The sequence below is a fragment of the Struthio camelus genome, chromosome 1, assembly GCF_040807025.1.
Source record: "Struthio camelus isolate bStrCam1 chromosome 1, bStrCam1.hap1, whole genome shotgun sequence".
NCBI classification, from domain to species: domain Eukaryota; kingdom Metazoa; phylum Chordata; class Aves; order Struthioniformes; family Struthionidae; genus Struthio; species Struthio camelus.
Genome location: NC_090942.1, coordinates 17726762 through 17754635, shown reverse-complemented (window position 1 = coordinate 17754635; position 27874 = coordinate 17726762). Strand labels below are relative to the sequence as shown.

At 45.8% G+C, this 27874-nt stretch overlaps 2 protein-coding genes across 9 annotated transcripts in view; one reads left to right on the top strand and one right to left on the bottom strand.

Moving 5' to 3' along the window:
* GRAMD4 (GRAM domain containing 4) overlaps nucleotides 1-5772 on the bottom strand; it is an 86405-nt gene extending 80633 nt beyond the window's left edge. The window contains exon 1 of one of the 4 annotated variants that reach the window (XM_068930898.1): nucleotides 5750-5772. In XM_068930898.1, the coding sequence (XP_068786999.1) occupies nucleotides 5750-5754 (5 nt within the window). In that variant the 5' untranslated portion in view covers nucleotides 5755-5772. Of the gene's footprint in view, nucleotides 1-3634; nucleotides 3798-4685; nucleotides 4809-5123; nucleotides 5240-5749 lie in introns of those variants that run through there. The other 3 variants (XM_068930908.1, XM_068930890.1, XM_068930881.1) reach the window with 3 other exon arrangements.
* On the top strand, nucleotides 3918-24912 carry LOC104138377 (histone H2B 5). Of its 5 annotated transcripts, none has more exons than XM_068930970.1 (3): nucleotides 5178-5282; nucleotides 5849-5936; nucleotides 19921-24912. In XM_068930970.1, the coding sequence occupies exon 3, from the start codon at nucleotides 19950-19952 to the stop codon at nucleotides 20328-20330; it is 381 nt and encodes a 126-aa protein (XP_068787071.1). In that variant the 5' UTR covers nucleotides 5178-5282; nucleotides 5849-5936; nucleotides 19921-19949; the 3' UTR covers nucleotides 20331-24912. The 5 variants fall into 5 exon arrangements, with proteins under 5 accessions (XP_009664229.1, XP_068787079.1, XP_068787105.1 ...); XM_068930995.1 differs by having other exon boundaries at nucleotides 5205-5282; nucleotides 5833-5936; XM_009665934.2 differs by lacking the exons at nucleotides 5178-5282; nucleotides 5849-5936 and adding an exon at nucleotides 3918-3981.
* Nucleotides 24913-27874: the final 2962 nt, after the last annotated feature.

Below are 27874 nucleotides of genomic sequence, written 5' to 3'. Positions count from 1 at the left end.
TCAAATCCAAGTGAGGCTAGGTGTTTTTACCCTCCATATACTTACCCCCCTTATTCTAAGAAGCAAATCATTTAAGTACCTCTGAAGAGCTCGTCTCAGTAGTCAGAGAACGAGATCTACTACTGTACTACTGCGTGCAGTGATAGGGAGGATTAGTGCTAAGAAGCAGCGCAGAAAAGGAACAGGAAAGCTCCTAACCTCAAAGATGATATTTTTCATTTGCATCTGATAATTACTCTATCAGTTTAATCAAGGCAGAAAGGTTTACTGTACAAAAGAAACCGCAGTATTAAGGTGAAGAAAAAACTCTATTTACTCTCCGTGAAGACCAAAGAGATTATTAATATTTATGAAGTCTGAACTGGCTTCAAAGAGTTCTTCCTTCATTTTGTTGTGTCATAATAAGAAGCAGCAATAACTCATTAAATTTTCAGGTGGGTTCACTACGCTCAAGTGTAACTGTTTTAATAGATTTTGACCACCTAGGTTAAGGCCTAACTTTTTTTCTTCTTAAATCAATGACAATGATTGTCAGATTAAAAGAGAAGACTTGCATTTGTTCAGAGATTTGAAATATCAAAACCCTTAATTCCTGGCAGCAGAACTCAATGTGATGATCCAAAAGCTGCCTTTAACATCTGTATTTTTGTGCACAGATTTATTTCACAGATTAACTTGTCAACCTGTAATGCCAGGGAGGCGGGCAGGCAGAGAATCTCTTTTGAAAGACCCCGATTAAGCAATACTGTCAAAAGCCTTTCCTCCAATCAAATTCTAGACTTAGCTCAGACTGTGTAATGAAAGTAACACATCAGAGAAAATCATCTTCGCTTCTGTAGCACAGACTCTGCCATGTATATATTATTTAACGGAGAAAAACCTATGTGGGAAAGAAAATGAAACAGTGTCACAGAATAAGGCTAGAAAATTGTGTACTTTTATTTGAGCTTGGCATAGTCAGGTTTGGACAACAGAGCCTAAAATTTAGGCTAGCAGATTTTCTGCATGTAACACTGGAGCCTTCAGGTTAGGATCACAGCTTGGGGAACTTTTTACAGTCAGTATCGCTACTAAGCTTAATAAGTAATGTGGCAACAATAGGGAGGAAGAGACCTGGATGAGCCACTGAGTAGCTACATAGCTTTAACGTAAGCAATTCAGCAAGGTACATGTCGCACAGAATCACAGAACAGTTGAGTTTGGCAGGGACCTCTAGAGATCATCTGCTCAAGAGGGGTCAGCTACAGCAGGTTGCCCAGGACCGTGTCCAGTCGAATTCTGAGTCTCTCCAAGGAAGAGGACTCCGCAACCTCTCTGATTTTGAGTCTCTCCAAGGAAGAAGACTCCGCAACCTCTCTGGGCAACCTGTTCCAGTGTTCGACCACCCACAGAGCGAAGAAGTGTTTTCTGATGTTCAGATGGGATTTCCTGTGCTTTAACTTGCGCCCGTTGCCTCTTGTCCTGTCACTGGGCACCACAGAGAAGAGTCCGGCTCCATCTTCTTTACAACTTCCCATCAGGTATTTACACACACCGAGAGCCCCCCAAGCCTTCTCTTCTCCATGCTAAACCAGCCTGGCTCTCTCGGTCTCTCCTCATATGAGAGATGCTTCAGTTCCTTAATCACGTTTGTGGCCTTTTGCTGACTCACTACAGGAGGTCCATGTCTTTCTCGTAATGGGAAGCCCGAAATCGGGCACAGTACTCTAGGTGTGTAGCCCTCGACTCAAGCATACCGAAATGGCACCTGTATTCTAAATCTGTAAGAAGCACAACAACAGGAAATGCGATCTATAACTTCTTCAAATAAAAAAATATTCGTCATAAAACTCTTACTGGAACCATGTGTTACACAAAACACAGTCTCATATCTTAAAGAAAAGGATGGTGACTTAGAAGCAAACCCAAATGATGATTTTTCAGCAAAGTCATGAGGGGAGGGTCTTTATCTTTCATCACTTCAGAGGTTAAACAGTTAATGTTTCTACTTAGTTATGAAGCCACATTAAAGAGTGAATACTTAAATATCAGAGTGATACTGAAGATACTATATCCCTATATGTATACATATAGTATTATCCACAGACAATGCTTCATATTCCAGAAGTACACCTGAACTTTCACAGCAGCACTAATCAGTTTTCAAGCACTGCAGAAGTTTCCTTACCAAAATAAAATTTTAGGGATTCTTTTTCCTTCCAAGTCTGCTATTTGCAAATAATACTGAATCTCTTCGACAACTGCTATCGCCACAGCCATTCATTCTTACAATGAACTTAAGTCGTTTTCTACAAGCTTTGATAATTCCACGCTGGGAGGAGGTGAAAAGGGTAGGGCCAAAGAACAAACTGTGCCGGCTAGCTGCCATAAATCACACGGAATTTGTTTTCAGCTGGGCAGACTGCACGGCTAAGTGTCAACCCCCTGCTCTTTCCTCCTCAACGCGAAGGGGGGTTTTCCCATTTCTCTGCCGCCGCCGCTCTCTCCTAAACTGGGTTCCACTGAGGAGTGAGGACCGGCTTTTCCCAGTCGGTGCCCTTAATTCCTCCCTCCCCCACGCACACTTACGTCATCAGATCACAGCGATGCTTTCAACCCGGGCAAGCTGACGTGGGTGAGGATATAGGTTAAAGCCTACATTCTGCCTTCACCCAGAACAGAATTTGTATTGCACTGAGTAGTAAAGATACATTCAAATACTAGCAGCCTCTCCCGTGCCTTTCGACAATCACTCCCTATTCTGGTATGTGCAGCGGAGACAAGTTCTCAGCAGTTCTGCAGTTAAAAAGAGACAAAAAACAACGCAACAGACTTACAGTTTAGGTCAGATTAGTCCTACCTGCCGCTGAGCACAGCTATCTGCCAGATGTTACCTGTGGAGCTGGAAACAGGGAGCGGCTGCTCTTCAGTTCCGTCTGGCACCTCAGCCCAAAGTCACTTTTATTAACATACAGAGATGAGCTAACCTATTTGAACCTCCCATATGAAAAATGGGGAAATATAAATCAGACCGTCAGGGATTTTTGCACAATTTGATATCACAAGTACATCACCAAATAATTTTAAACTACTAGTTGTAAAGCTAGTTAAATGGAAAAGGGCAATGTCAGCATTAGAAGAATACAAAATAGGATTCAGAAAAAAACACTCCCGCTTTGAATGACTAGATCAGCTGCAGAGATGGCATACAAAAGGTTCAAGACCGCACACCCCTTTAGTTCTGAGGAACGAAGCAACTACTTAGCACGCATTAAAAACTAAGGCAGACTACCAACAGATAACCCAAAGCATAGCTAGCCAGGATCCCTACTTTATTAAATATTTCCCCTCCCCACCCAAATCTAAACCACGTCTGGAAACATGAAACCCAAGAACTAATCCATCACCTATTCCACATTCATACAAGCTTAACAATACCGCATCTACTCATTCTAAAACTTTGCAATTGCAGTAACGAAACATGACACGAAAACATGGCCAAAAAGCTGTTACTTTCACCTATGTCACCTGCACTTGATCCCAGTGATGACTACCAGAGACACACACGAAGCCACAATATACACGCATACCTATCAGAGCGACCTTTGCCAAAGGAGTCTTGGCTGACAGCCTGGAGTGTAAAACAGCCATTTACCTAGCAACACAGCTCTGCCACCCTCTCCTCAGTCTCTCTGAGATGAAGTGCTCTAGGAACTGGTGTTTCTCCGCTTCTACCCCTCCAACATTCCTGCGTCTCATTGCTCCACACCAAGACGCATCCAGACAGCGCAGACTTTCAGGAATCATCAAAGCGTGTCCTACAACACGATGCTGATCGCTATTTAGAATGAACCTGTGGCAGCTCCTAATTTAACTAGGCTCACCTAAAGATACAAGAGCAAGATAACATACCTCATACGAGAAGTAACAGTACCAGCTCGCTCTTATTTACAAATAAGCCGACACCTGAACGGACAGCGTGGCTAAGGAGGGCAGGAGGAGGTAAGGAGAGCAGCGGCTCACGCCTCTGGGGGAAGGAGATCCCTGCAAGCAGCTGTAGGAAACACTACAGCGGAAAAAGCCAGCTGCATGGGAACACGAAGAAGAAGGGCCGGCCCGACAGGGGCATTGCACCCTCCGCCCCAGAGAGCTCCCTCAAACTACAGCAAGGGACACCAGCCGAGACGAGCTTGTGCTTGCAGAGAAAGACGTGACACCGACCGGACCGCAGCAGGCTCTACAGCCTCCTGCCCGCCCCGCTTCCCCCCGTCCCGGCGCCGGGCTCCCCGGCGGGGCGGCCAGGCTGCACACCCCCACCCCCCCCGCGACCCCCGACGGCGCGGGGAGGTTGTAAGCCGAGGGCCCGAGGTCCCAGCACGGCCCCACGGCCGGCTGCCCGCGACCCCCGCCCGCCCGGGCCGCCCCCTCCGCAGCCCCACCGAAAGGAGCCGGCCCTCGGCCGCGGGAGGAGGAACGGGGGGGGGGGGGTCCGCCCCCGCGTAGCCGCGTACAGCAGACAAAAGGCGACCAAGCTACGGGGGTGGGGGGGAGGAGGGCGGTGGCGGCCAGCCCCTGGCCCGGCGGGGGCACCCTGGCCCTCACGGCAGCGCCGCCGGAGACGGGGGCGAGGTGCCCCCCGGCCCCCCCCCGGGGGCGAGCGCCGGGCCGAGGCCGCGGAGGGAAGAGGCGGGCCGGCGGGCACTCACCCTGCACGGAAATCGGAGCAAACTCTCATCCACGCTGCCCGCCGTGCCCAGGCCGCCGCCGCCGCTGCCCGAGAGCCGCCGGGGCCGGGCGCGCCCCGCTCAGCCGCCAACGAGCCGCGCGGCGCCCGCCGAGGGCGGCAGCAGATGCCCCCCGCCGCCGCCGCCGCCGCCGCCGCCTCCTCCGCGGGCCGCCGCGCCGTGCCAAGCGCCGAGCGCCCTGCGCAGCCGCCGCCGCCGCAGCGCCCTCGCCGCCCCGCCCCGCCCCGGCCGCCCGCCCGCTGGCGGCGGGCAGCCCGCAGAGGCGGGGGCGGGCCCGGCCTGTGGGCGGCCGCCCGGCGCGGCCGACGGCAGCGCGGCGCCGCAGAGCGACCGGCCCGGCCCGGCCCGGCTCGGCTCGGCCCAGCCCGGCTCTCGCTCACCCCCGCGCCCCGCACGCACCTGCCGTGCGCGGCACCGGCACCGGCACCGGGAGCTCGGCCCTGAGGGACCCAGACGCCTGGCAGGCAAGATCGTCCGTGCTGTGCTGGCTGCTGGTGCGCGGTCGGTGCTGCCCTCTGCTACACTGCATCGCACAGCGGGGAGAGTCTGCAGCGCGGGGTACGCGGGCTGCCTTACGCGCTTCCTTGCGCGGCCCGCGCCGCGGCGGCGGCGGGCTGCGGGCTGCGGCGGTGGCTGCGCTGCTGTGGCCGCGCGCGGGGCCCGCGCGGAGCTGCCGCGCCGTCGGGGCCGCCGGGGAGCCGGGCACGTGCCGCGGCGCGCCCGGGCCGGCGGGCTCCCTCCGCCGTGCGCGCAGCCCTGCGGAGTTGTTCGCTGCGTAGTGAGCGTATACTGTTACACAGCGCTGCTCGTGCAGCGCTCGTTGTCTTTCGCACCGCTGGCTGTTAATTAGCCGCGATCTCTTTCCCAGTGGCTGGAGAGAGGTAGCGCACGTGCTGTAAGAGACCCTTCTCGTTTTCATTCCCCGCGTGCCCCCTCCTTCGGCTCTGGAGGTGCGGGGAACGCGGAGCGGGCAGCTGTCGTGCAGCGTGAGCAGCGTTATGCAACGCTGTAACAGATGCGGGTACCTCATGGCGTGCCTCTAGCGGAACGGCCTCTGCGGCCCAGCCCCGGCCGGAACGGTCCTGACTTCTGTGGTTTTATACCCCAGGTTTTTCTGTCCCCAGGGCGAGGATTGGTCGCATGTTCTGTGCCCTCCAGCAGGCTCGTGTTTCACGTCATCTCGTGCCCTTTGCACGTATGCTGTCTTTGACGGTAACTTCTTATTTTTATGAGATCAAGAATTTATGAATCAAAAGATGGGGGAGTGGATCCGTGTGGAGGCTGAGTCAGGTTGTGAAAAATGAAAGCCAGGCGAGAGTGTGCAATTGCATGTCACATTTACAAATATGGTTTCATTCATCTCCATATGCTGCTTCTGTTACTACTAATAAAGCTCTGCTTTCTTAGGCTGGTGCTTCCCTGGGAACATTGTTTGATCTTCCTGGGGCTTTACTGTATAGCCTCCATGTTATTTTTGTTATAGCATGTTCTTTCCTGATTATTTTTTTATTACATTGAACACATGCTAATCACAGTAAGAATTTGATAATATGAATGCCCATCCCACACTCCTTTGTTCCTATTGTTTGACATGCAAAGGAATGACGGTTTATTTATCCAGCAGCAATTTTTTTCCTTCTATACTGGTAAGACCTAATAATTAGAAAGCCAGAAGAAAAGCCTTTTCTGTAAGCATGCACCCCTGATTGCTTCCTGTTTCTTTCCTCATCTTACTAATGATACCAAATACAATCATAGTAATTTTGGAGCTGCAGGAAATCTAGATTTGTCTGCTGAAATATTTCTGTAACAGCCTGTATGTGCAAAGAGAGCCAGAGAGCAAGGTCTGCTTTAGCTTAATGGTGTCTGAGGTTTTATTTCCTGACAGGGAGGTATAACTGGGTAGTGTACAGTGACTAATTTAATCCAGCACTGGGAAAGAAGCAGGAGGAAGAAGAATTGTACTGGAAAAAATTAGTTTCTTAAAGTATCACATATGAGATCTAAGTGACGATTTTAATAACCATCTTGATTTTCATTTTAGACAAAAGGAGGCAACATGAAAACATTTTGAACCCAGTAGAATGGTGTCATTTATCTTCTCCATGGTCTTATCCCTTGTTCCCACCTTCAGGCAATTACTCTCCTTAGTTGTAGCCTTTCACTTGCCACAGCCTGGCTCTATCCCTCATTGCAGCAGCAGCACCTCTTACCTGTGACTTTCACCAGTGCTGTTCTAGCACGTGACTTTTTCTCCAACCGCTTTTTCACGTCTTCCTTGCTCTGCAAGGTCTGTCTGTCGTCTTATGGCCCTCCATGTCTCTCTTTTCTGTGTCTTATTTACGATTCAGTATTTCTGCCTTACAAAACATTGTGCTGGTTTGCTTTACCTTCCCCCTTCTCTCTGCTTTTTGTCCACTCATGCCTTTTCTCTCCTTTTTGTCCCCCTTCATATGTTCTCTCTTTTCTCCTTCCCTTTTTTCCCCCCTCTTCTGTCCTTGCTCTTACATCCTGTCTTGCTCTCTCCTTTCTGAAATCTCACTTCAGTCCGCTGCCTCACTCCACCTTTTTCTTGGCTTTTTTCCCCGCGCTGTTCCTTTACCCTTTTGCTCTTTATCCTACTGCATCCTTTCTCCTGGCTTATGCTTACATATATGTGCACGTGTACATACAGATATGTATTCTATTCCGGATCTTCCACTCTCCAGCTGTAACAATGAAGTGACTCATGCTGATAGTCTGATCCTATTGCATCTTTCTCAGCACCTGAAATATGGTGCTCTCTGCCTTTCCTCAGATACACATAGCTGATAGACTGAAGAGTTAAGTCTATGGAAAATGTTCCTAAATGCAGAAATGGACTCAAAAAAGCAGCCTGTTCAGGCTGCACTGTAAACAGAGTGGTTATTATGCTCCCGTTGAACATACCAGGGAATGATCGCAAGCCCCCTAAACCCATGAATTTGTGGAGATAATGGCATTTTCTTCACATTTCTAAATTTCCGATTTTTGGCAATGGAAAGTCTATAATTTTAGGTAAGGGACGCCACTGTTTTTTTTAAAACTGTCCTTTGGATCCTGGACTGATCCAAAGAAAGAGCAGAAAAATGCTTTTCTTTTTCTCAGTGGTCTTGTTTTATACATTTGTTAAGCCACTTTTGTGCAGCTATCGTGAATGAAATGCTTTTCCCCTTCTTAGAGAGCTAAGCTCTGCCTCTGAAAAGGGCTCTGTGTGGGACAAGACTGGGATCTTGGCTAGTCAGCTTCCCTTTTTTCTGGAGACAGAGAGAGAGATGTGACTGTAGAATCATATGCATTGGGTGGGAGACAGAAGAATAGACGTGTTATCCAAAAATGCTAATTTAACCTTGGAGGTGGCGGAGTGGAGTTGTTTAATAACATTTCTCCTTGACTATCACCAACTGCAAACAGTGTCATTGGAGATCAAGGGCAAATGCTAGATTTTGCTATTTAAATAAGACAACGTAAAAAAAAAATTAGTACTTAAACTATTTTTTTCCTGTAAAAATCATACTACTAGCTGGCTGGAGTGAAAACAGTTCCATCCCTCGAATTTCACCTCCGCTTTCTGGCATCTTACCTGACTCATAAAGAGAGTGGGGGATTTTATACGCCACCTACATCAACTCAACATTTTCCTTTGTGGTGAGAGTTAATCACCACTCTTGTCATATTATTTCACAGACCCTCTTGACGATGTGATCTGTCAGGGTGATTGTTTATCTTTCCAATCATCCTTAAAAATCCTTGTAGAATAAGCTTTTTTTCCCCAAATTCAATGAAAATGCACAGGTGGTCTATTACATAAGAAATGTACACGTTTTTTGTTTGAAAACTGGCAGTTTACTTGGCTCACTCCAAGATCAGGGAAGAGAGAGTTCTCCTTGTAGAGGACCCATCACTGACATGACATGTACCACTTGGTCAGATAAGATGTATCAGTTGAAGGGAGAAGACCTTCCCCAAGGAAATCAGTGCAAGAGGTGTGCACTGAGAAAGGAACTGAGGGGTTGTAGCCATGAAGGTCAAGGATTTAAGAGGGAAGAGTTTTGTCAGGAGAGGTGATATTTGCATTAGACTAACAGATATAACTGGAAAAAAATGGACACGCTCTGGGAACGTAAAACCTCTCCTTATAAACCCTGTGTCTTGTGAGGAAGAAGATTGCATGTAGTAGACTGACGTTTGTCAAGCAAAAAATATTGCATGAGAAAGGCTGTGAAGATAGAATGAGAGCAAAATACAAAGATGGCAACACAATAAATACAGACTGTGCAGGAGTCAATGGAAGAAAGAGTAGGAAGAACTGAAAATGCATCTTCAGGAAGTTATTCAGAGTCACAAAAAGAAGGATGCAGATTACCCTAGAAAGTGAGAGAAGGCTTGGAAAGAAAGTAAGGTTACATATTTGCAAAGGAAATTGCTGAAATGAGGTGTAGGGAGGGCAGAGAGGAGGCAACAGGGGAGACCACTCTGGAATTCTCTGCTTAAAGCAAGATCCTTGTGCGAAGGAGAGACAATGGATGCAATTGATAAGAGTCTCCTTATCGGTCTCCTTATTTCTCTGTTTCAAAGTCAGGCAGAATCAAGGAAGGAAAGAGGAAAACCAAAGAACTGAAATTAGCAGTTTACAAATGTGGACGAAGGAAGGGTAAGAAAGTTGCTACAGTGTTGGCAGAGAGGAAGAAGTGACACGTTCTCCTCTGGGGAACTTGAAAAATGATGGAGCATCAGGTAGGGCGTTGCAAGGCATGGGGCAGCAAGCTCCACGGCGCTGAGCACCCAATCTGGCATGAGCTGGCTGAACATACCCAACTCTTGGTTATTTCCATTCTTTATGGATATAAGCCTTAAAATGCATTGAAGATTCAGAAACAAATGCTGCAGCTGTCTCCCCTTTCCTGTCACACCTCTCTTTCGCTCCCATGCCAGACTTAATTCCTATAGTCTCTCTTCTCATGGATTGTGGGTCCTCAGCCCAACTCTAACCATTTCTTATTCTTTGTACCTGGTTGGTTGATAATGGGGACAGAAAAGCTCTAGTTAAGAAGAAAGACTTAGGAGTCACCAGTAAAGATCTAAAAACATCTCTCAAGATCTCTTGAAACAGACACACTAGCAGAGAAGGAAAAGAGAGGAGCGTATGAGGAAGGAGCAGGTGGGGGAACCGTAAGAGCGGGAAAACTAAACGTGTTGCAGCCTCAAGAGGAAAGTGAGCATAGGAGGATGGAGCCATGGATGGTTGAAATAACAATGTAGTACCAATAATATGGCACTCACCTGACATTTTAAGTCTGCTGCCTCTGAAAACCCTTTTTTATTTTGAAAACCAAGCCTTATATTTAGTTGTTTAACTGCTGCTTTCCCAGCAAGGACTGCAAAGCATCACTTTGTCCACCAACCCGTTTTCTTCACTTCTAGTCTAGTGGTTGCAGCTGAGTCTTCAGCAGAGAGCTCTTTGCACCCTTGCCTGATGTAAATATTGGTGTGTCCCTAATTACGCTTTGATATCTTTAGAAGGGAGAGTGCCTTTTTTAGCCCATATCAGTATAGCAACTAGCACCCTAACTGCTCTTGATAATGACACTAACTAACTGCTGTGTTATCACAATGCAAATGACAATTCGAGCTAAATTAAAACAGCATTCACAGACAGTTGGTATGGTTTGGAATTTGGGCATGGGCTGAACTGGACTGAAACCCATTTTTTTCAGAGTTTGTGGGAAACTACAAGCTTTTCAACCCTGTGGCTGTTCAAAGGCATTTATTCGTCTCTGTACAAGTATCACATGTTCAGTGGGACCAAGTGGCATCAAACCTCCTGGGGCTTTGCACCTCCTGGCACTTAAAATAGGTATGAGAAGAAGAAGGAATGATCAATGAAAAAAAAATGAATAAAGAAAATGAATAATAATGCAAAGTGAAGGACCTCTGTGCATTTTGGCAATGGATCTTGAGTAGCATAGCAATATACAACAAAAAGGGATTGTCTGGAGCACGCAGACCAGTTGCCTGCTACTGCAGGAGCCGTATCCTAAAAGCCTTTTCAAAAATTCATGAGATGTCATCTTTAACCATGGAAGATTTGGATTTCTTCATCTTTCCCCTCCATGCCCCCCTCCCCTGTACTTCAAAGTAAAGGAGCTAAGTGAGGCTCCTACTTCTCATTTCCAGTGTAAGTAAGTTTCCCATAAACATTTTAAGCATTTTAAATTGTTGTTAGTTCTTATGCGAGAATTTACTTTTACCTTAAACAACTCTTGTCTCCTTAGTGTTCACCCTTGAGCTATTTAGTAGCTAACTCTCCCTTTAGCTGTTTTGTCGGCTGTGCAAGCCATGCTTTCCTCATCTCCTTCTCTCCAGTAGGCTTTCTCTTTTCCTGCTTCTGAGCTGACCTCTAGCACTCGGATGACTCTCCGGCTATGGTAAAGTGATCCAGTGGTTGCAGCAGAGAACGGGGTCAGCAGTCCTGGATTGTATTCATGATTCTGTTATCAAGTGGTGTGAGATCTGGGGAAGGACATTAATCTTTGTTTCCCCACAGGCTCCGATAATAGTCAGACATCTTCATGGCTTCGAGATGCTTACAGTAAAATTGCTATGAATATCTCAAATTTATTATTAATACACACGTTACAGTATTTTCAGTATCCTATAACAACTGTGCCGTTCACTCTCCTTTAGCTTGTGGCATGGCATGCAGTACTTTTGAATATGGCTGTTTGGTTTACAGAATAACTCATGAAACCAGCATTTACATTTTACATTCCCCAGCACCTATACATCAATGATAAAGCAGCTTTCATGTATTCCTGACGTTTTCATGCTTTCTAATGTTTTTTTAATCATTTTCAGTACTTTCTGAAACAGGGAGAGACATGGGTAATGTTGCTGGAAGGCTATAGCTGAACTTAGAGACTTATTTAGGAGGAATGTCTGTCATGATGGATTAAAACTGCACACATCACATCCTCACTTGGCTCTGCTTTCATAAGTCCTGCACGTAGGGGGTGAGTTTGAGATACTCACTGCCCCGTTCTGTTGAGCATGTCTGTATTAGACCTGTATATCCGGCATGAAGGGTGTTGAAAAGTCTTGCTTTTCAACATGTGGCAATACTTGTGATGTGCCTGTTACAGCAACTCTGAAGAGCCTTAATGACCTTGGTATGATCTTCAGTCTAATTTGGCAGCGTAGTCTCCACTTCAGCAAGTTTTTACATCCATTACATACTATTCCCAGCCACAGGTAGGAGTACGCTCGTTGCTCTAGGCCCCTTTTTGCTACGCAAATGATCTATAGCAATGTAGAAGGTCACAGAAACCCACCAAAACCTGGGGATGGAGGCTGGTAGGAGGACAAGGTGCACCTCATGTCTGTGTTGGTTCTCACATAAGTCTCTCATAACTCAGAAACAACTCTCACCTCCTGGGGCTTCTTACCGTCTTGCTCACACCCGCTCTTCCCTTCTGGCCTGCAAGTATCGGTCCGTAACTCTTCATATTTTTGACCATGGCTGAAATAGCACCTTTTGAATGGATGTCCTTTTCAACATCAATGAAAATAGTCTCTAGGATTTGGGTGGTTCTCCATTATTCCATAAAATCCATAAGAATAGCTTACTTAAATGTCACAGCAGTTCTTCGGGCTTATTATTATTACTTAGTTTAGAAACCGTGGCTCCCCTATAAAAGGGAGTGTTTAGACAGAGCAGACTCGGTGAGTATATGATCTTCTAGTTTCCCGGAGAAACTGAAAAGATGAGGTCAAAGATGAAGCGATTGTCATATTTGACAAGGCACAGAGCGATTTTTTTTGAATCTGCATTTTTCACTTTCAGTTGCATAAGGTGTCATGCAATAAGCAATGCACCTTTCTCATATGCACTGTGTAGTTAATATTCCCGAACCCAGTTCCCTCTGATTTTTATTCTCGCACCCCTTTCCAATCATCTATGCTTTTGTAAATGACAGATTGCTGCCACGTAGCTGATCTGGTGCGATGCTGTGCTTCTTTTCCTGCAAAGCAGAATTGCTCTAGTTCTGTTTGAGGTCATCTCCCTGTAAGTGGTTGGCAGGCTCTGACCTTGCTGTGTGTTCAGAGCAACTTCACTGAATTACTCCAAGGACAGCAGCGAAACCCTGCACTAAAGTACAGAGTTACCGTTGACAGGTTGACCAGTGGCTCCAGATAACTCCAAGTGGGATATGAAGGGAAAGGTTGTTTAGGGAAAGGATTTGTGGCAGAAGCAGCAAATCCTGATAACTATGACACCTGGAGAGGAAGTTTGCGCTGAGGTTTGTGTTGTGTTAAGGTTATGCCTTCCTGGAGTAAAACCCCAGGAAGAGCGTGAGCCTGGTTGTGTTCTCTGTTGAGGCTGAGTTACAGATTTAGCCTATCTGTATTCTCAAGAATATAAATTCATTTCTGTTGCATGCATAAGGACTGATTTAGCACTGAGTATTTTCTGAGTGTAGTTACAGTAATAAATGTTTCTCTTAAACTCTGGCACTCTTTGTGAGAAAGCTGACTGGAGTGTAATTTTAGCAGATTACAGTACTGGATGTACTCTTTAAAACATGTAAAGGGTATCGATCTCTGAACATCATACTTGTGGTTGCAGACCCACGTTAAACTCCCATTGACTAATCAGAATAAGTACAGCAGTATTTAGTCTCCTGGCAGTCATTCTTCTTGCAGCACTGTGTCTCTCTGCTGCTCTGCCTTGGGTCATGAATAAGATTTTATTTTCTTTAAAAATTCAGTGTATATTCCCTGCAGACATCTCTAATCTACAGTCCTGCTTCTTGCCTTGTGCATAAGCATCTCTGATTGATAGCTCCACAATCCTGCGAAGCGTTTGCAGCTTTGGCAGTGGTAGCACAAGAAATTGCAGCTGTGGCTGATGTTTGAAAAATGTGTTTTCTAAAATCATAAATGGAAAAATCCAAAAAGAAAAGCAAAGAAAAGATTGCTGTAAGTACTGAACTCCCAGGGAATATGTTAATGCAAGCAATGATGCTAAGGAGCAGTCAAGGAGTTAGGATGCCAGTGCAGATCAGTGCTCTGCCTGTACTTCTGAAACCGTAGATCAAACTGAATGTAGTATACCTGCAGCAGGGACTGAGTTTGTAGCATTTCTTTATAGTTTAAGGGATAAGAGGCACCTTCAGTTCTAAATATTCTTGTGGTCCAGCACATTCATAGGCATAAATCTCTTCACCGTAACAACTGCATGTATGTACCCAAATAGAATTTAAATAATAACCTCACAAGACCAATCATGTAAAAATACAGCAGCATACATGGGATTGTGGCTGGAGGGGTTATTATTAATGTTCCGTTACCTGGGAAGAAACCTGGAATTCTGAAATCGATCCGTGTACCCCTCCATAATTGGAAGAAAACAGACATTTCACATTTGTTTACCTTAATCTGGTAGATGTTCCTCAGTACTTCTGAAGAAAACAAATATTACCTCATCATCACATGCTAGATAAGAAACACAGAGAAAAATTCCTTCCAGTCTAAAATACGACTTTCAGGTTTTTCACATGAAGAAGCATCACCAATGTCTCACTGTGAATCATCACATTTTGGTCGTTTCATTACCTAGGCTAAGCTTGCTACCAAACAACCATAAAATATCTGCTTGTTCTCTCAGCACTATTTAGTGGTACATGTTGGCTGAGAGAATTCACGTTTAATAACTTCAAGGTAGATTGCCATACATTATAAGAGGGAGACAACTTGCAGTCTGCAGAAATATGTTGTTCCAACAACCATCACTTGCTGGCATCTGGCTATTTGTAAACGGAATTTAGCAGATCTTCAGTCTGTGCTTTTAGAAACGTTTTTGAGCAGATGAAAGAACCCATTAAAAAGCCCTTTCTTCTCCGTGGAAACATTCTGTCATTTGTTGCCCTTCTTTGTGTTGGAGAGCTAGTAAAACAAAGAGTAGCAGTTTCTTGCCGTGCAGGATTAAATCCAGATTTTCATGATTTTATACAGCGAGAGAAGTTAAGGAAAGGGACAATAATTGAGCAGACCTAACAGAACATTCGTATTTAAGGAGCAGAACAAATAAGGAGGCCCAACTGGCACTCGTTTACTGTAACAAGGATTAAAATAGATAGTCAGAAGTTTCACAAATATCAGAAGAATTGGGATGTTTTCTGGCAGGTGCCTGAGTTTTTCCTACAGATGTTTGTTTTCTCATTAAACATCATAGAAACAAAGTGCTGGTTATAGAAATGTAACCTTTGTGGTTGATTAGTAAATTAAAACAAGAGAGCAGCCCAGTGGTCATGGGGATTTAAAGGGGATACCACAGAGCTCAGCACTGCAAGGGCAGCTTTTAATAGCAAAAAAAAAAAAGAAAAGGAAAAAAACTGAATGTCATTTCCACCCCTGCATGAGTAGTAGTCCAAAATGACAGATGATAGTCCTCCCATTGTCCTCCATACACACCATTGACGCTAACTTGGTACTGGTCTTACAGACTTAGCAGCAAGGCTAATAATGGAAAAAATTACTGAAGAAGCTTTTCTGTCTATCTGTCGGTCAATATACTAGGCCTAGGGAAAACAGAGATAGAAGCAGACTTCACATGAAATTTCTCAGCAGGACTACTCTCCCATTTCAGATCCGAGAGACTGGAGTGATTTATATCTATAAATACGTTTTCAGTTCATTTTCCTTTTAATGATGCTGAAGAAAGGAGAGTCAACACAAAGCAAGATACATCTGTCACTCCTTACTGCTCTGGTTCTCTTAGATGTGGAAGACAGCAGCAGACAGGCTGCTGTTTAGCGCTTAGAACTGGCTAGAAGAATACTGTGGTTGTTTTTGTTGTTGTTTTTCTGAGGATGCTTCTGAGGAAGGAAAAAAAAACGCCAGCACAAATAATTGATTGACTCACAGCACAAAAAGTAGCTGTAAAGCAAAAATATGGCAAATATTTTCCTCAGAGCCCTGAAACTTTCCAAATGTCACCTTGATGCTTCAAAACACCTCTTCTTGCATGTGCTGTCCCTGCCTCCCAGGGAACTGGATGTTTGGCTGACCCACATCTTCCATGGTGTAGTGCGGTCTCCCTCAGTAGGGGTCTTTGGGAGAGTCCCTGGCTGCAGTATGCCATGGAAAAGGTCCATCTGGGGAAAACAACTCATAAAGCATGTTCAGGACCTAGGTACCCTGCTTCAGCTTTCAGAAGTCACCGAATCGCAGAAGAGTGGAGGTTGGTGGCAGGTACCTCTGGAGATTGCCTGGTCCAACCCCCTGCTCAAGCCCAGTCAGCTGGAGCAGGTTGCTCAGCACCGTGACCAGCTGAGTTTTGAATATTTCCAAGGATGGAGACTCCACAACCTCTCTGGGCAACCTGGTCTGGGGTTCAACCACCCTCACAGTAAAAAAGTCAGTCATCATGGCAGCACTTCCAAACATAAAAACTAATAACTGTTAAACTCGTGAAGGTTTTCATTTAAAAAAAGAAAAAAGAAAAAGAAAGAAAAGCAACTGTTCTCATCAAAAAACATTTTTTTTAAAGGTAACCTAGTTTTACATCAATAAACTCTCCTGATGTACAATTTGGGGATAATCCTGCTAATTTTATCTTTATGCAAGAGCAGCGCCTGTCTGTAGAGTACCTTACGCTGTTAACAGAACTGGTGGTGCTACTGTAGGCCATTATTGACATTATTTATTTAGCACCTAGCAACCTCAATCAGGGCCCTTTGTACTAAGCACTGTCCAAACAAAGGGGAAGGAAGACAGCCTGTTCCCAAAGAAGGCATTAGTTAGCCATTAAACAGTATGCTGCAAGGAAATAGGTGGAGGGAAAGAATAAGGAAAGCAATGACACTAAAGCTTTCATACTAATCTCTGAACTTCAGTATCATAGGCAAAGAAGTGCACAGTTATTTCTTGTCTTGGAAAAATGCCTTTCCATTGAAAAGAATATCTTCAAACAAAACCAGGAGAGGATTTTTCCCCATGTTGTTTCCCGGATAGAGGCCTACCAAAGGAAGAAAATGAACTGTTTAGGTGGGCTGATCTCAGCATTTCAGAGTGCATTCAGCACTTTCAGGTCATTTCAAGATTCAGCATGTCAAATCCTCCACTGTGAAGAACGACAGAAAGGGAATGAGGGGGGCAGAGGTAAAGAAATAGTTCCGTCCGGTTCCGGATTATAAGAGCTTGTGAAAATTGTACCTTTGGAGATTTTCAAGTAGAAGGAAGAAATTAATCTAGCAGGGCATGTCTAGGGGTACCTGATCCTCAAAAGGCAGAGTTTGGAGGCTCTGGAGGTTCCTTCCTGGGGCACCTTTCTATGATTTATTTAACATTGTTTATTCATATTTTCCAACTGATTGTTTTGCTGTGCCAAGGCTCAGAATCCATTTTTCTCTAGAAATCTGATGCATCACTGGGCATGGTCTTTGTCCGTATTTTCCCATCTGGTTCAGACTTAGCCGTGAGTCTTTGCCACGTTGTGAGTCCACCTGAAGGGGAGCTGTTCTTCCAGTGTACCCGTCTCCTTTCACTTTCTGTGAAATTGTTTGTCTTTTAATTTGAGAGAGAGTCAGTAAAATATGTTCGTTTGTGATCACTAGCTAGTATAATCACATACAGATAAAACATACAGATAAAAATACAGACTTCCTGAAACTAGCAAAAAACATTAATGTTCATAAAGCAAAACCAATTAAAAGAAAGCGTCAAGAGCTTTCAGTCTGTTTTCTTTCCTATCCTCCATGCATTAGGCTAGGATGCCGACTATTCCAGGGACTTGAAGATGGTTTATATGTATTATTTATCTAGTTTTAATTTTTTTTTTTTAGCATTTGTTTGCTTTTGTCATGGGCATTTTGAGATTCTGGTGCAGTGAGGAAGTTTGTTGTGTTCTTGTGCTCTGCTTTCATGAAGTTTTCCTGTACCCTGTCCTTTTCAGCCTAAGTGCAAAATATCCCATTTCAGATTGACAAAATACTCATTTTCTGCAAGATGAAGCAAAGGAAATCTGAACATATCTCTTAGGCCTCACAAACTCAAAACTACCATTAACATTATGGAAGAAAGTGCTTTGCTTGAGCAAAACCTGAATATTAAGGACGTCAGTGCCACATTTTAGCTTTTAAACAAGCAGGCGTTTTGGAGGATTGTCACGAGGGTGGAGGGCAGACAGGAGAGTTTTTGCTCAAGACGCAGAGCGGCTCCAGGACTGTTGCCGTGTCGCTCGGGTCATTGCACTGATCCGTGCCCAGCGAGTGCCTGGTGGCAGAGCTCCAGGGTAGGACATGCAGTTGTGTGTTTGAGGGACCTCAGCTAAGCCCAGCCCGGAGTCCTTCCTCCACAGCCCCAGCGCGACAGCTGGGCGGCTCCTGCTGTTGCCCAGCATACCCCAACTTTAAATGCTCAGCGTTGCCCTTTTTCCCAGCACCTGACAGACCCCCCAGCTGCAAGATGCCTTGTAAGGTAAAACAGTCCGCAGCTGGCTCGGGGCGATCAGCAGCTCGCCCTTGCCAGGGGCACCACCTCACAAACGGAGGGTTTGTAGCCACAGAGGTTTCTCGTACAATCTGAACGCAGAAGGCTGGTGTTAGCAGAGACATGGGCGCATGAATCCAGCCCCAGCCTGTTAGGCATCCGCTCCTTCAGGGAACAAGGGGACCTTTTTATACGCTTTGTTGCAGCAGAGTTTGTATGGGATTACGTTTTCTTTCCAAATACTGCCTGTCTGACTGATTGCAAATGTGGGCAATAATGAGAGAAACCAGGCCAGAATAAAGGGCACCGTGTCGTTCCTCCGCGGAGGAGAGAGCAGCGCTGAGCCCGCAGCGATCGTTGGGTGCCGCAGGTTGGCACAGGCGTCCCTTTGGGTCTGTGCGTACAGCCCAGACGTCACCAGCCCCGGAGGTCTCTCTCCTGTTTACTCTCTGTCCGGTTTCACATGTACCATCAGCCTTCAAGCTCTTTTTTTCTCTTCTAGTCTCTCCTAGCCAGCAGAGCGTACTTCATAGGCCCTCTTTGAAAGAGGTGCTCTGGGACGAGGCTGGAAGCTGATCGGGGGCAAAAGGCTGAAGATTTGCCTCTCCGTGGCACGCTCAGAGTGTCCTCTGAAGCACAAAACCATTCATATTAAAAGGCCAGGTTATTCCCTGGACACATGTGGTAAAACACATTTAAATCTGCAGTGTAGAGGAGGCATCCACTTTTATGGCCCGTTTACATACTGTCTCTTTATTACTGTGCCTCTAGATTACAGCAGTCAGCAAAAGGTCACGGCTCGGCAAGTTATGGCCTAGTGAAGGAAAAAATCAGGGACAGAATCAGGAAGTTTTGACGTAAACTGGCCGAAGGAGACCCGCTTTCCCGAAAGCAGAGAGCACCAAATGGCAGGGACCATTTCAGTCCCTGTAGCTTCTCTCAGTCAACTTGAAGCCCCAAAGCACCTAGTTTTTTCCTTTCTATCTACTTTCCTGGTTCCATGCCAGGTGCTTCTTGCCACTTCCTTTCAGCTTTCTACTCTTTGGTATTTTTGCTAGCTAACTTGAGTAGTGGGAGTTTCCCGTACTTCAGCTAGCCAGCTTAAGGTTTGATTGTTTTTATGTTCCACTATGATATATGATGTAAGACAATAGCCACAGAAATGCAAACATTTACAAAATAAACTTCTGCCCACAAGCAAAAAAACAGAGTTTATTGGAGTTTGTAATAACTGTGTAAAATAATTTCAGACAATCTAATATAAAGGTGGCTTCAGTGATCTCTTACAACTGTCTCCAGACCATTCCAGAAAGATTTAGTTTAATCCATGTTGCAAACATTGTTTTCTTTGGCAAGGACCAATTCCTGCAATGTTCTCAGAAACATGTTTATCCCCAGCCCATATTTACCAAGTAGGCCTATGTTCAGCAATGTTAGCAAGGCCAGTTTCATGGGAATTTAAACAGAAAACAATACAAAAATGTACACAAATAAGAGAGCAATGCTTGTTGGCAATTCAGAAATGCTTGCAGTAGGTCATGGGGCATTTATCTCACACGTCAGAGATGTCACTTGTCTCTGCATTTAGTTGTTCTTTCCTCCCCTGAGTCAGTCTCCCATCTTTCAGTAAAATTATTCAGTAAAGGAATAATAAAGAATCTGATTTTTTGGTGTTCTTTCCGAGCAGCTGCAAGCACTAGAGAACGAGCTTTCAAGATGCCGGAGCCAGCGAAGTCCACTTCTGCCCCGAAAAAGGGCTCCAAGAAAGCTGTGACGAAGACCCAGAAGAAAGGGGATAAGAAGCGCCACAAGAGCAGGAAGGAGAGCTACTCCATCTACGTGTACAAGGTGCTGAAGCAGGTCCACCCAGACACCGGCATCTCCTCCAAGGCCATGGGCATCATGAACTCCTTCGTCAATGACATCTTTGAGCGCATTGCCGGCGAAGCGTCCCGCCTGGCACACTACAACAAGCGCTCCACCATCACCTCGCGGGAGATCCAGACAGCCGTGCGCCTGCTGCTCCCTGGGGAGCTGGCCAAGCACGCGGTGTCCGAGGGCACCAAGGCCGTGACCAAGTACACCAGCTCCAAGTAGCTGGTTGCTGGTCTCCATTGGGACTCATAGGCGGAGACAGGCACCAGAGGGGCAGCTGCTACATGGATAAACATCACCGCTACTACCGACGGCAGTTTGCAGTCTTGGGATGGGCAGTAGAAGCTGTCTACTGAAAGAGGAGACGGTGATCTGGATGTCGGCTTATTTTCCTGTTCAGGACACGCTACGGGTTTTGTACATCGCGCCTCAGGCACCGCTGACAGAGGAGGGCTCTGCTTTCACATCTCATTCAAAGGACTGACCTCAGTGTATTCAGATCTCCTCTGCGCTCCAAAAACATGCATGTTTGGCGCTGGAAGGGGAGATGGGCAACGGCAGCGTAGAGGTGTGGTCTCTGAAGTCTTCCTGTTTGGCTGCTTCCTTCCAATCGCCAGAGATGGGCCCTGGAGCCGGCGTTTGTCGTCGCTCTCTTGCGGGCCGGACCTGCCCTGTCCCCCTGTGCCTGCAGCGGGCAGGCACCGGCACCTCCGCTAATGCGCAGGGCACAAGCCAGAGTGAAATCCATAGCAATTAAAAGGAGGTTCTGTGTGTGCTTGACAGTAGTGGGTGAGGCCTCTTTAAAAGAGAAAGTCCAACAAGGGGGCAGGTGCCTGGGGAAATTTCAGAGCTAGCTCTTCCCCTGTGTCCCTCCGAAACGGCCGTGGGTGAGGGCACCCGGGCCCTGCTTGCCCGAGGCTGGCCTGGACGTTTGAGCTGCCTGTGCCAAGATATACGGACAGAAGAGGGAGGATGATGGGTCGTTTCCCGTCCCTGCCTGCTGCTTTGCCTGCTTTGAAGACCTACTTTAGTGTTCAAGACGCTGCTATTTCTGCCGTTGTCTGGAGACATTCTCTGCTGCGATGCTGTCCGTGCTGCCTCCCGCCGTGGTTGCTGTAGGCACGTGTGGACCAGGCTGGGAATGGGCAGCTCACCTCGTCACCAGGTCCCTTGCGTTACCTATCTGCCCGAAAACAAAACAAAACAAAACAAAGGGTATGGAGGGAGCAACGCATGCTTACCTGCATCCTACCGATGCTTTAAATAATTTAAAACAACTTCAGATATTCCCCAAGCCTTTTCAAAGTTCACAGTAAGGTAAGCAATAATAAAATCTCGATAAAAGCCGTAGAGATTAGTGGAGGAGGCTCTCAATTGAAAGTCTAACTTGGCAGACGTTCTAGGTAGCACAGTAAGGCCATGGGAAGAACTGGTGTGAAGCTGAAGCTTCCTACTCAAAATATAACACTAACCAATCTTAAAAAAAGTAAAAATCTCTGGTAGACTGTAGTACTTCAGATCAAAAATGCTCATATCTTTAAAATAACAACTGATTGCTGCAGTTTATTCTGTAAATGAAAGGGCAGCAAAAGCAGAAAATCCATTAGTTCAGGTTCACCCCAAACTCCAAAATGTAAATTCATACCCCAAATTAACAACCTTGCACTACATGTCACACTTGCCTCTACATTCATCTGTATCCTTTTTTTTTGTACTCTGAGAGTGATGGGAACCTTTGACAAATTAATGTTGCTTTTCGAACTGCAGACTTCTGCTGTTCGAGAGCATTCAATTGTTTCTTATTTTTTTTAGTGTTGTAGTAACTTTGCACTTGGCCCTGAAGCAGGGACTGCACAGACCTGCACAACCAAAAGCGTCTCCAAAAACCCAGAGCCACGTGGGCGCCCAGGTGGTGGTGTACTGGGGAGGAAGTACAAATCTACACCTCTGTACAGATAGGTCATCTGGTGTTTCCCTGTACCATCCTGCTCCATCACACTCACCTGCAGGGGCTAAGGACAAATAGCAATTGCTTCAGAGACGTACTTCCTCTCCCATACTGCGGCTTGGGGTTTGACTATCCCACACCGGAACATAGGCCTTCTTTCCCATACGTTGCTCAGTGATTGTGCACTGCTGGGCTGGCAGCCACGTTTAATCCAGTTACCCCAGCAGGACTCTTGCGATATCTTTGGGAAAAAGATTCAAAGTTCTGTCCCTAGGACGCCAAGTTTTGGAGCAAAAGCTGGGTGCTGCTATCAGCACCAGAACAACAAGCTCCCGGTGCTGGTGTCTGTGTTTGGTAGCAGCAGTCCATCACTCACCGGGACCATTTGACCATGACCCTTCAGAAGTGCCAGCCTAGCACTTCCTTTTGTTTTCCAATCAAATAGCCAATGCCAGCTACCAAACCTGAAAATGTATCTGCAGTGGGCCTAAAGCCACTGTCATTGGTCCTTCTGCCACCAGAAAACAGACAGCAGATGGCACAGAAGGGGAATATACAAAGTGAAGGGCTGGAACGTTTTCTTCCAATCCCTGTGAGCCGCGAGTCAGAATTCATCCCATCCAGGGTTTCACTGTAATATAGGAATTGAGCAGTAAATAAAACTGTTCCAGTTCAAATGATATTTGCAAGCCAGGCTGCTGCTGGGCCTCCCCCAGGATTACTCAGCACAGCTTCAAAATCCTCATTGCTTTCCAACAGCCCAGAGCTCCACTCCAGTCTCTACAGGTGGTACAAGTTGCCTGCAGCAAGAAATCCGGAAAATAAAATTAAACATTTTCTCCCTCCAGAGTCTGCTGGCCAGCTAACGTAGCAGGGGGAGCAAGGCTGGGCTCTCAAACGAGAAGTGTTGGCCCGTTTACACAGAGTCGCAGCATCGGGCTCATTTTCTTCTCTGTGCGGTGGCACTGTTATCGCCTCCATTTTTGGTGATTATTTTGGAGAGAAGGGAAGTGACAATTTAAGAAGAGTATAAAAATAGTTGCGGGCTTAGAGAGGATTTTTATATTGACTAAAGAAGAGTCAATGAGAGCGAACATCTCTATCTTTTTATAGTTTAGGTTGCAGTTTCACACATATTTTGCTCTTCATTCTCCCCTTGTATCATTCTTTGACTTGCCCCTGACAATATGGAGAACCGGAGAGAACAGGAGACCAGGACTGGGGAATCAATCCATTGAACTGAACCTTGAAATCAACCTTATTCTTTTCCTTGCGAGCTTCATTTTGAGCCACTTTGGGTCCCTGATCTGGTCTGTCACCGTCATGCAAACGTTAGGGCCAGTGACTGGCCCTAGTGGCTGGCATCAACTAGGACTACCTCAGAAAGTAGTTAGCAGCATTTGTGAAATTATGGCCTTAGTGTGAAAAGGCAAATGAAAAAAAGATGAAAATGATGAAAATCTGTCTCTTGACATTTGTCAGATGAAAATCTGTCTCTTGCAATAGTCCTGTTAGCAGAAAAGACATTACTTTTAACTATACCACTATGGAGGTTATCCTTGCAGTGTTCCGTGAACAGTTTCTATAATAATCTTGACACTGGAAATCAGACACATCTGATTTTTTCAGATCAAACTAGATGTAAAGTGTTACACAAGGGAAAGAGCAGATTTTCAACAGGACTCTGCTGCTATTCAGCCACCAGAGTGAAGTGATCAGAGGCTTCTTGCTCAGCAGCCGAGCAGAAGCGAGACAGTCTACCCTTCCCCACAGTCACCTGCTTGCACCGACTCGTGGTCACATCACTTTAATTGGAATTATTTTGACTGTGATAGGCTTTAGACTGAGGCTTAAAAGTAGAGACAATAGAAAATGGTCTAAAAGTTCAAGGATCAAAGTATTGATTGTCCACTTAGTAAACTGAGTTGTGGCACATTCCGCAAGTCCCTTGTAATGGGATTTTCTGTAGAGCAGAATCCGTGCTTTTAAAAAGCTGTATATCCAGTTCTTGGAGTTGATAAAATACTTTAAAAATGAAGATAATATACAAGGTCCCACTCCCCTTCCTGACTCCTACTGCAATCCCAGAAGCATCTTTTAGATGTTCCTGTGCTTTGCCCGTAAAAAGTCAAATGCAGACTGAAAGTTTGAAAAGGAGACTACAAAAGAGTAATACAGGATTGAAATTACCCCTGCAGAGGTTGCTACACAGGTATGGTCTGGAGGTTTGCTCATGCTCAGGACAGATAGATCTTTAGTCAAGCGCTGGGAAGAAAGAGTAGTAGCAAGTACAGGACGAGTACAACATTGCACCTGTCCTGGACAGCACCATGAGTCTGAGGAAGGGATGCGTGACAGCCGAGACAGCTGAAGAGCCCTGCCCAGAGTAGCCTGTGTTGCTATATGCCCTTCTGCCCTTGCCACAGGCAGCAGCACAGAGGTAGACCCAAGTCCCAGCAGCCCCACCACAGCACTGAAGTCAAGCTTGGCATGAACTATGCACAGCCTCGAGCATTTGTCAGCGTCATAGCATTTCCTGATGGTTTACATCAAGAGCAAATTGTTTACAGGAAACAGAAGAACGTGAAAGAACTCATAAAAATCACTTGCTGCCAGAATTTCCCGAGTTCCCTAGGACCAGCAGCTAGGGAGCAATCTCTCACACTTACTATCCATGCATGGTGTTTTGGAGGCTTATGTACACAGAGTTTTTCTGACAGTAAATGTTACATAATGTATGATCTATGTTATATTACTGTTGTTTTACAACATATCTTACAGCTAAATTACCTGTTTTCTGTTAAATGTATAAATAAAATGTAAATGCAATCCTATTCAAAGTTAGGTGATACCAAACTCTCCAGATGTCTTCGTTTCTGTCATATCACAGGAACCCTCAAAGCCCTACATTCCTCTTTCTCCAAATTATTTCCTCCAGTACTCAGAGTCACAGCGACCACCCTTCCAGCAGAGATCGTGGCCTTTCTGGTCCTAGCAGAAAGTTAGTCCCAGACTAGAGCAGTCCCACAGCAGTGAGCTGAGAGGATTTCTTCACCTCAGTACCCACCTGCTGCTGCCCGGGGGCAACAACGCCCATCACATCCTTTTGCATTTTTCCTCCCATCTCTGTGTTTGAAGCGGGGGAAGCTCTGCCCACAGCCTCAGCCTGCCACTGTGAGTCATTGCGAGGGATGTCACTCACCGCAGAGATTGTCACAAGACCAACGGGTGCCTTTTCAAGCTCTTCCACTGAGCTTCCCCACGGTGGAGCCTGAGCGGGGCTGGCTGGAGCCTGCTCGCTCTCGGCTTCTGACTCACCCTTCATCTGGGGGTGAGGAGGAGGAGGGCAAAGAAGTGGCTTTACCTCCCACACCCACTCCTGGAACCAAAAAGAGATATCACACACAGTCAGTTATGCATATGTATAATCCGCTTTGCCTGCTGTATGGGAGAAACAAAAGCGTTACGATAAAGTGCATGTAAGTGCTGCTAATTTCAGTATTAGGCACCCAAGATGCAATGGCATCTCCGTCCGTGAAGAAGTTGAATTAAACGTATCTCACCTTGCTGCAAGTGAGGGAGTGCAGGGAGGACGCCCATAGTGCTGCGTAACTATGTACGTAGCTGGCAACTTGTCCTTACTCAAACTCCTATTTGTGGTGCGGTCTCCCTGGCAGCTATTGTTTAACCTCAAAGTGCCAGCATTTTTAACTTGCCCAAACTGAAGGGCAAGGAAGGAAAGGAAGGTTTGGAAACACGTTTTTTTACACATTTGGCATTTCTGTTTGTCTGAATTAGCGATCATTGCCACTAGAAGCTTCTTTGCTTGGACTATGAGAGGTATATAAGTAAGAAACATGGAGTAAGATGTAGCATCTGAAAACCCCGAGAAGAAGATCTTCATTTTAAAGAGTGATTAATACATACAGTCAATTGAACAGTTTATCTGCTGGACAGCCACTTAATAATGCGGCCACTGGAGTGGGAAACACATGTGCCTTGCCACATGCTACCTGATGGAGAAACAAAGTCAGACTTCACGTAAGTCTTATAGTAGAAATCAGAGCTAAAGAGCTTGAGAGTCTCTCTAAAGAAACTCTGACTTAACATAGTTTGGGAAAAACAGTACTTGTACCTAACTGACCTGAAAGTGGAGTATTTCTTTCCAAATAAATGCTATTGTTAATGTTGGTTTCCATTTGACACCCCCGTGCAGAGCAGCACCCACAAAGCACTTCCGTAACAGAGACGACACCTGGGCCTCGAGAAGACCCAGACCAGGATACACGAGGTAGAGCATAACCAATGCTCATCCTCCTTCAGGACACTGGACGAAGGGAAGCAGTGGTTATTTGGAGTGGGGAACAAGGCTATGCTTTGTATGTGAGTCAGGCTGCACAAACTGAACCCAGACCTGTGCACGGCTACATGGAGCCAGGATCTTTTTGGAGCACCCTGCCTTTGGCATGGCCCACGCTGCCTTGGGCTCCCACCTCTCACACCCTCTTTCACCACCTGCATTCCCCCAGGACAGTCCACAGTTGGCACTTGGTTACCACATGGCCAAAACTGTTGGCAGAATCAGATATAAGAACTTGGCACTGTTAAAAGAAACTAGTGGAGAAGCAGCTTTAAAACAAATAAAAAGGAGCAGCACTTCAGGCAACAGTCAGTTCACCAAATGAGCTCTTCGCCAACAGATGTTGGAGAGGTTAAAATTTGATTTAAGGGCAAATGAACAGGTGAGAAATCTGTTAAGAGTTACTAAGCACATATAAACCATGTTGAGAATGATTAGCGACTGGGAGAGTATGAGGAGGAATCCCTGCTATTCTTACAGGCTTTCTCACATGGCCACAGCTGGAAACAAGATACTGAGCTGGATGGGTCTGATCCAAGATGTCCACATATATTCATGTATTATCGGCCTTGTACTACTCATAAACTGTGGAGAGCTTCAGGCAATGTTTTATTAGGCCTCTGAACCTTAGAAGAAGCTTAAAAGAAAGCCGCCTTTTTTTTTTTTTCCCTACTTAGCCCCTGTACATATATAGATGGTTATGTGAATTGTGTTAGCTTGGCTTACATGAAAAGAGATGTTTTGTTTCTAAAACAGTTAGAGTTAACAAACACAGATGGTGTGAGAAAGAAAGAGAAATGGGGCTTTTGCTTTCTCATAGATAAGAAAGCTGTTCTCAAAAACATTTCTCATTTTCTCCCTTGAAGCAGCTGGGTTTTTTCCTGCCTTTTAATGTCCGTGAGCCTAATCCCCCTAAAAATCTCTTACAGAATCTCTCACAAAATTCATTCAGTAAATTCCTTTTACAGATTTAACTCTATCTGTTAAGAGAGCTGCAACACACATTTTAAGATTAGTGAGACTAGAGGAGGAATGGCAACGTCTGTTGTGAAGCACCAGAAGGAGCAAAAGGTAGGAGACTATTAAAAAAAGGTGTAAGAGTGGCAGGTGTTGATGGGCCCTAGATGAGCAGGTCATCAAGATCCCAGCACACACCACGCACAGCTTCTCAGGATAGCCGGGTCAGGAGAAAAGGGACAGGGAGTAAATGCTGATGACTCACGGAGTTGGAACAGGGTGGAAAGAGTAGTCACTATCAGCTCCTGAAGGGTACAAAGGGCAGATGCAAAACCAGCGTGTGGTCACTGATCAAAGCAGAGCCCAGGAGACATGACAATAACTTGATAGGCACCATCTCTTGTCCTGCAAATCATTGCAAAGATATATATGCATGCCCCAGCATCTATGTGCTGGGCAGATGGCATGGATACCCCATCCTGGTGCTTGTGAGCATGTGGG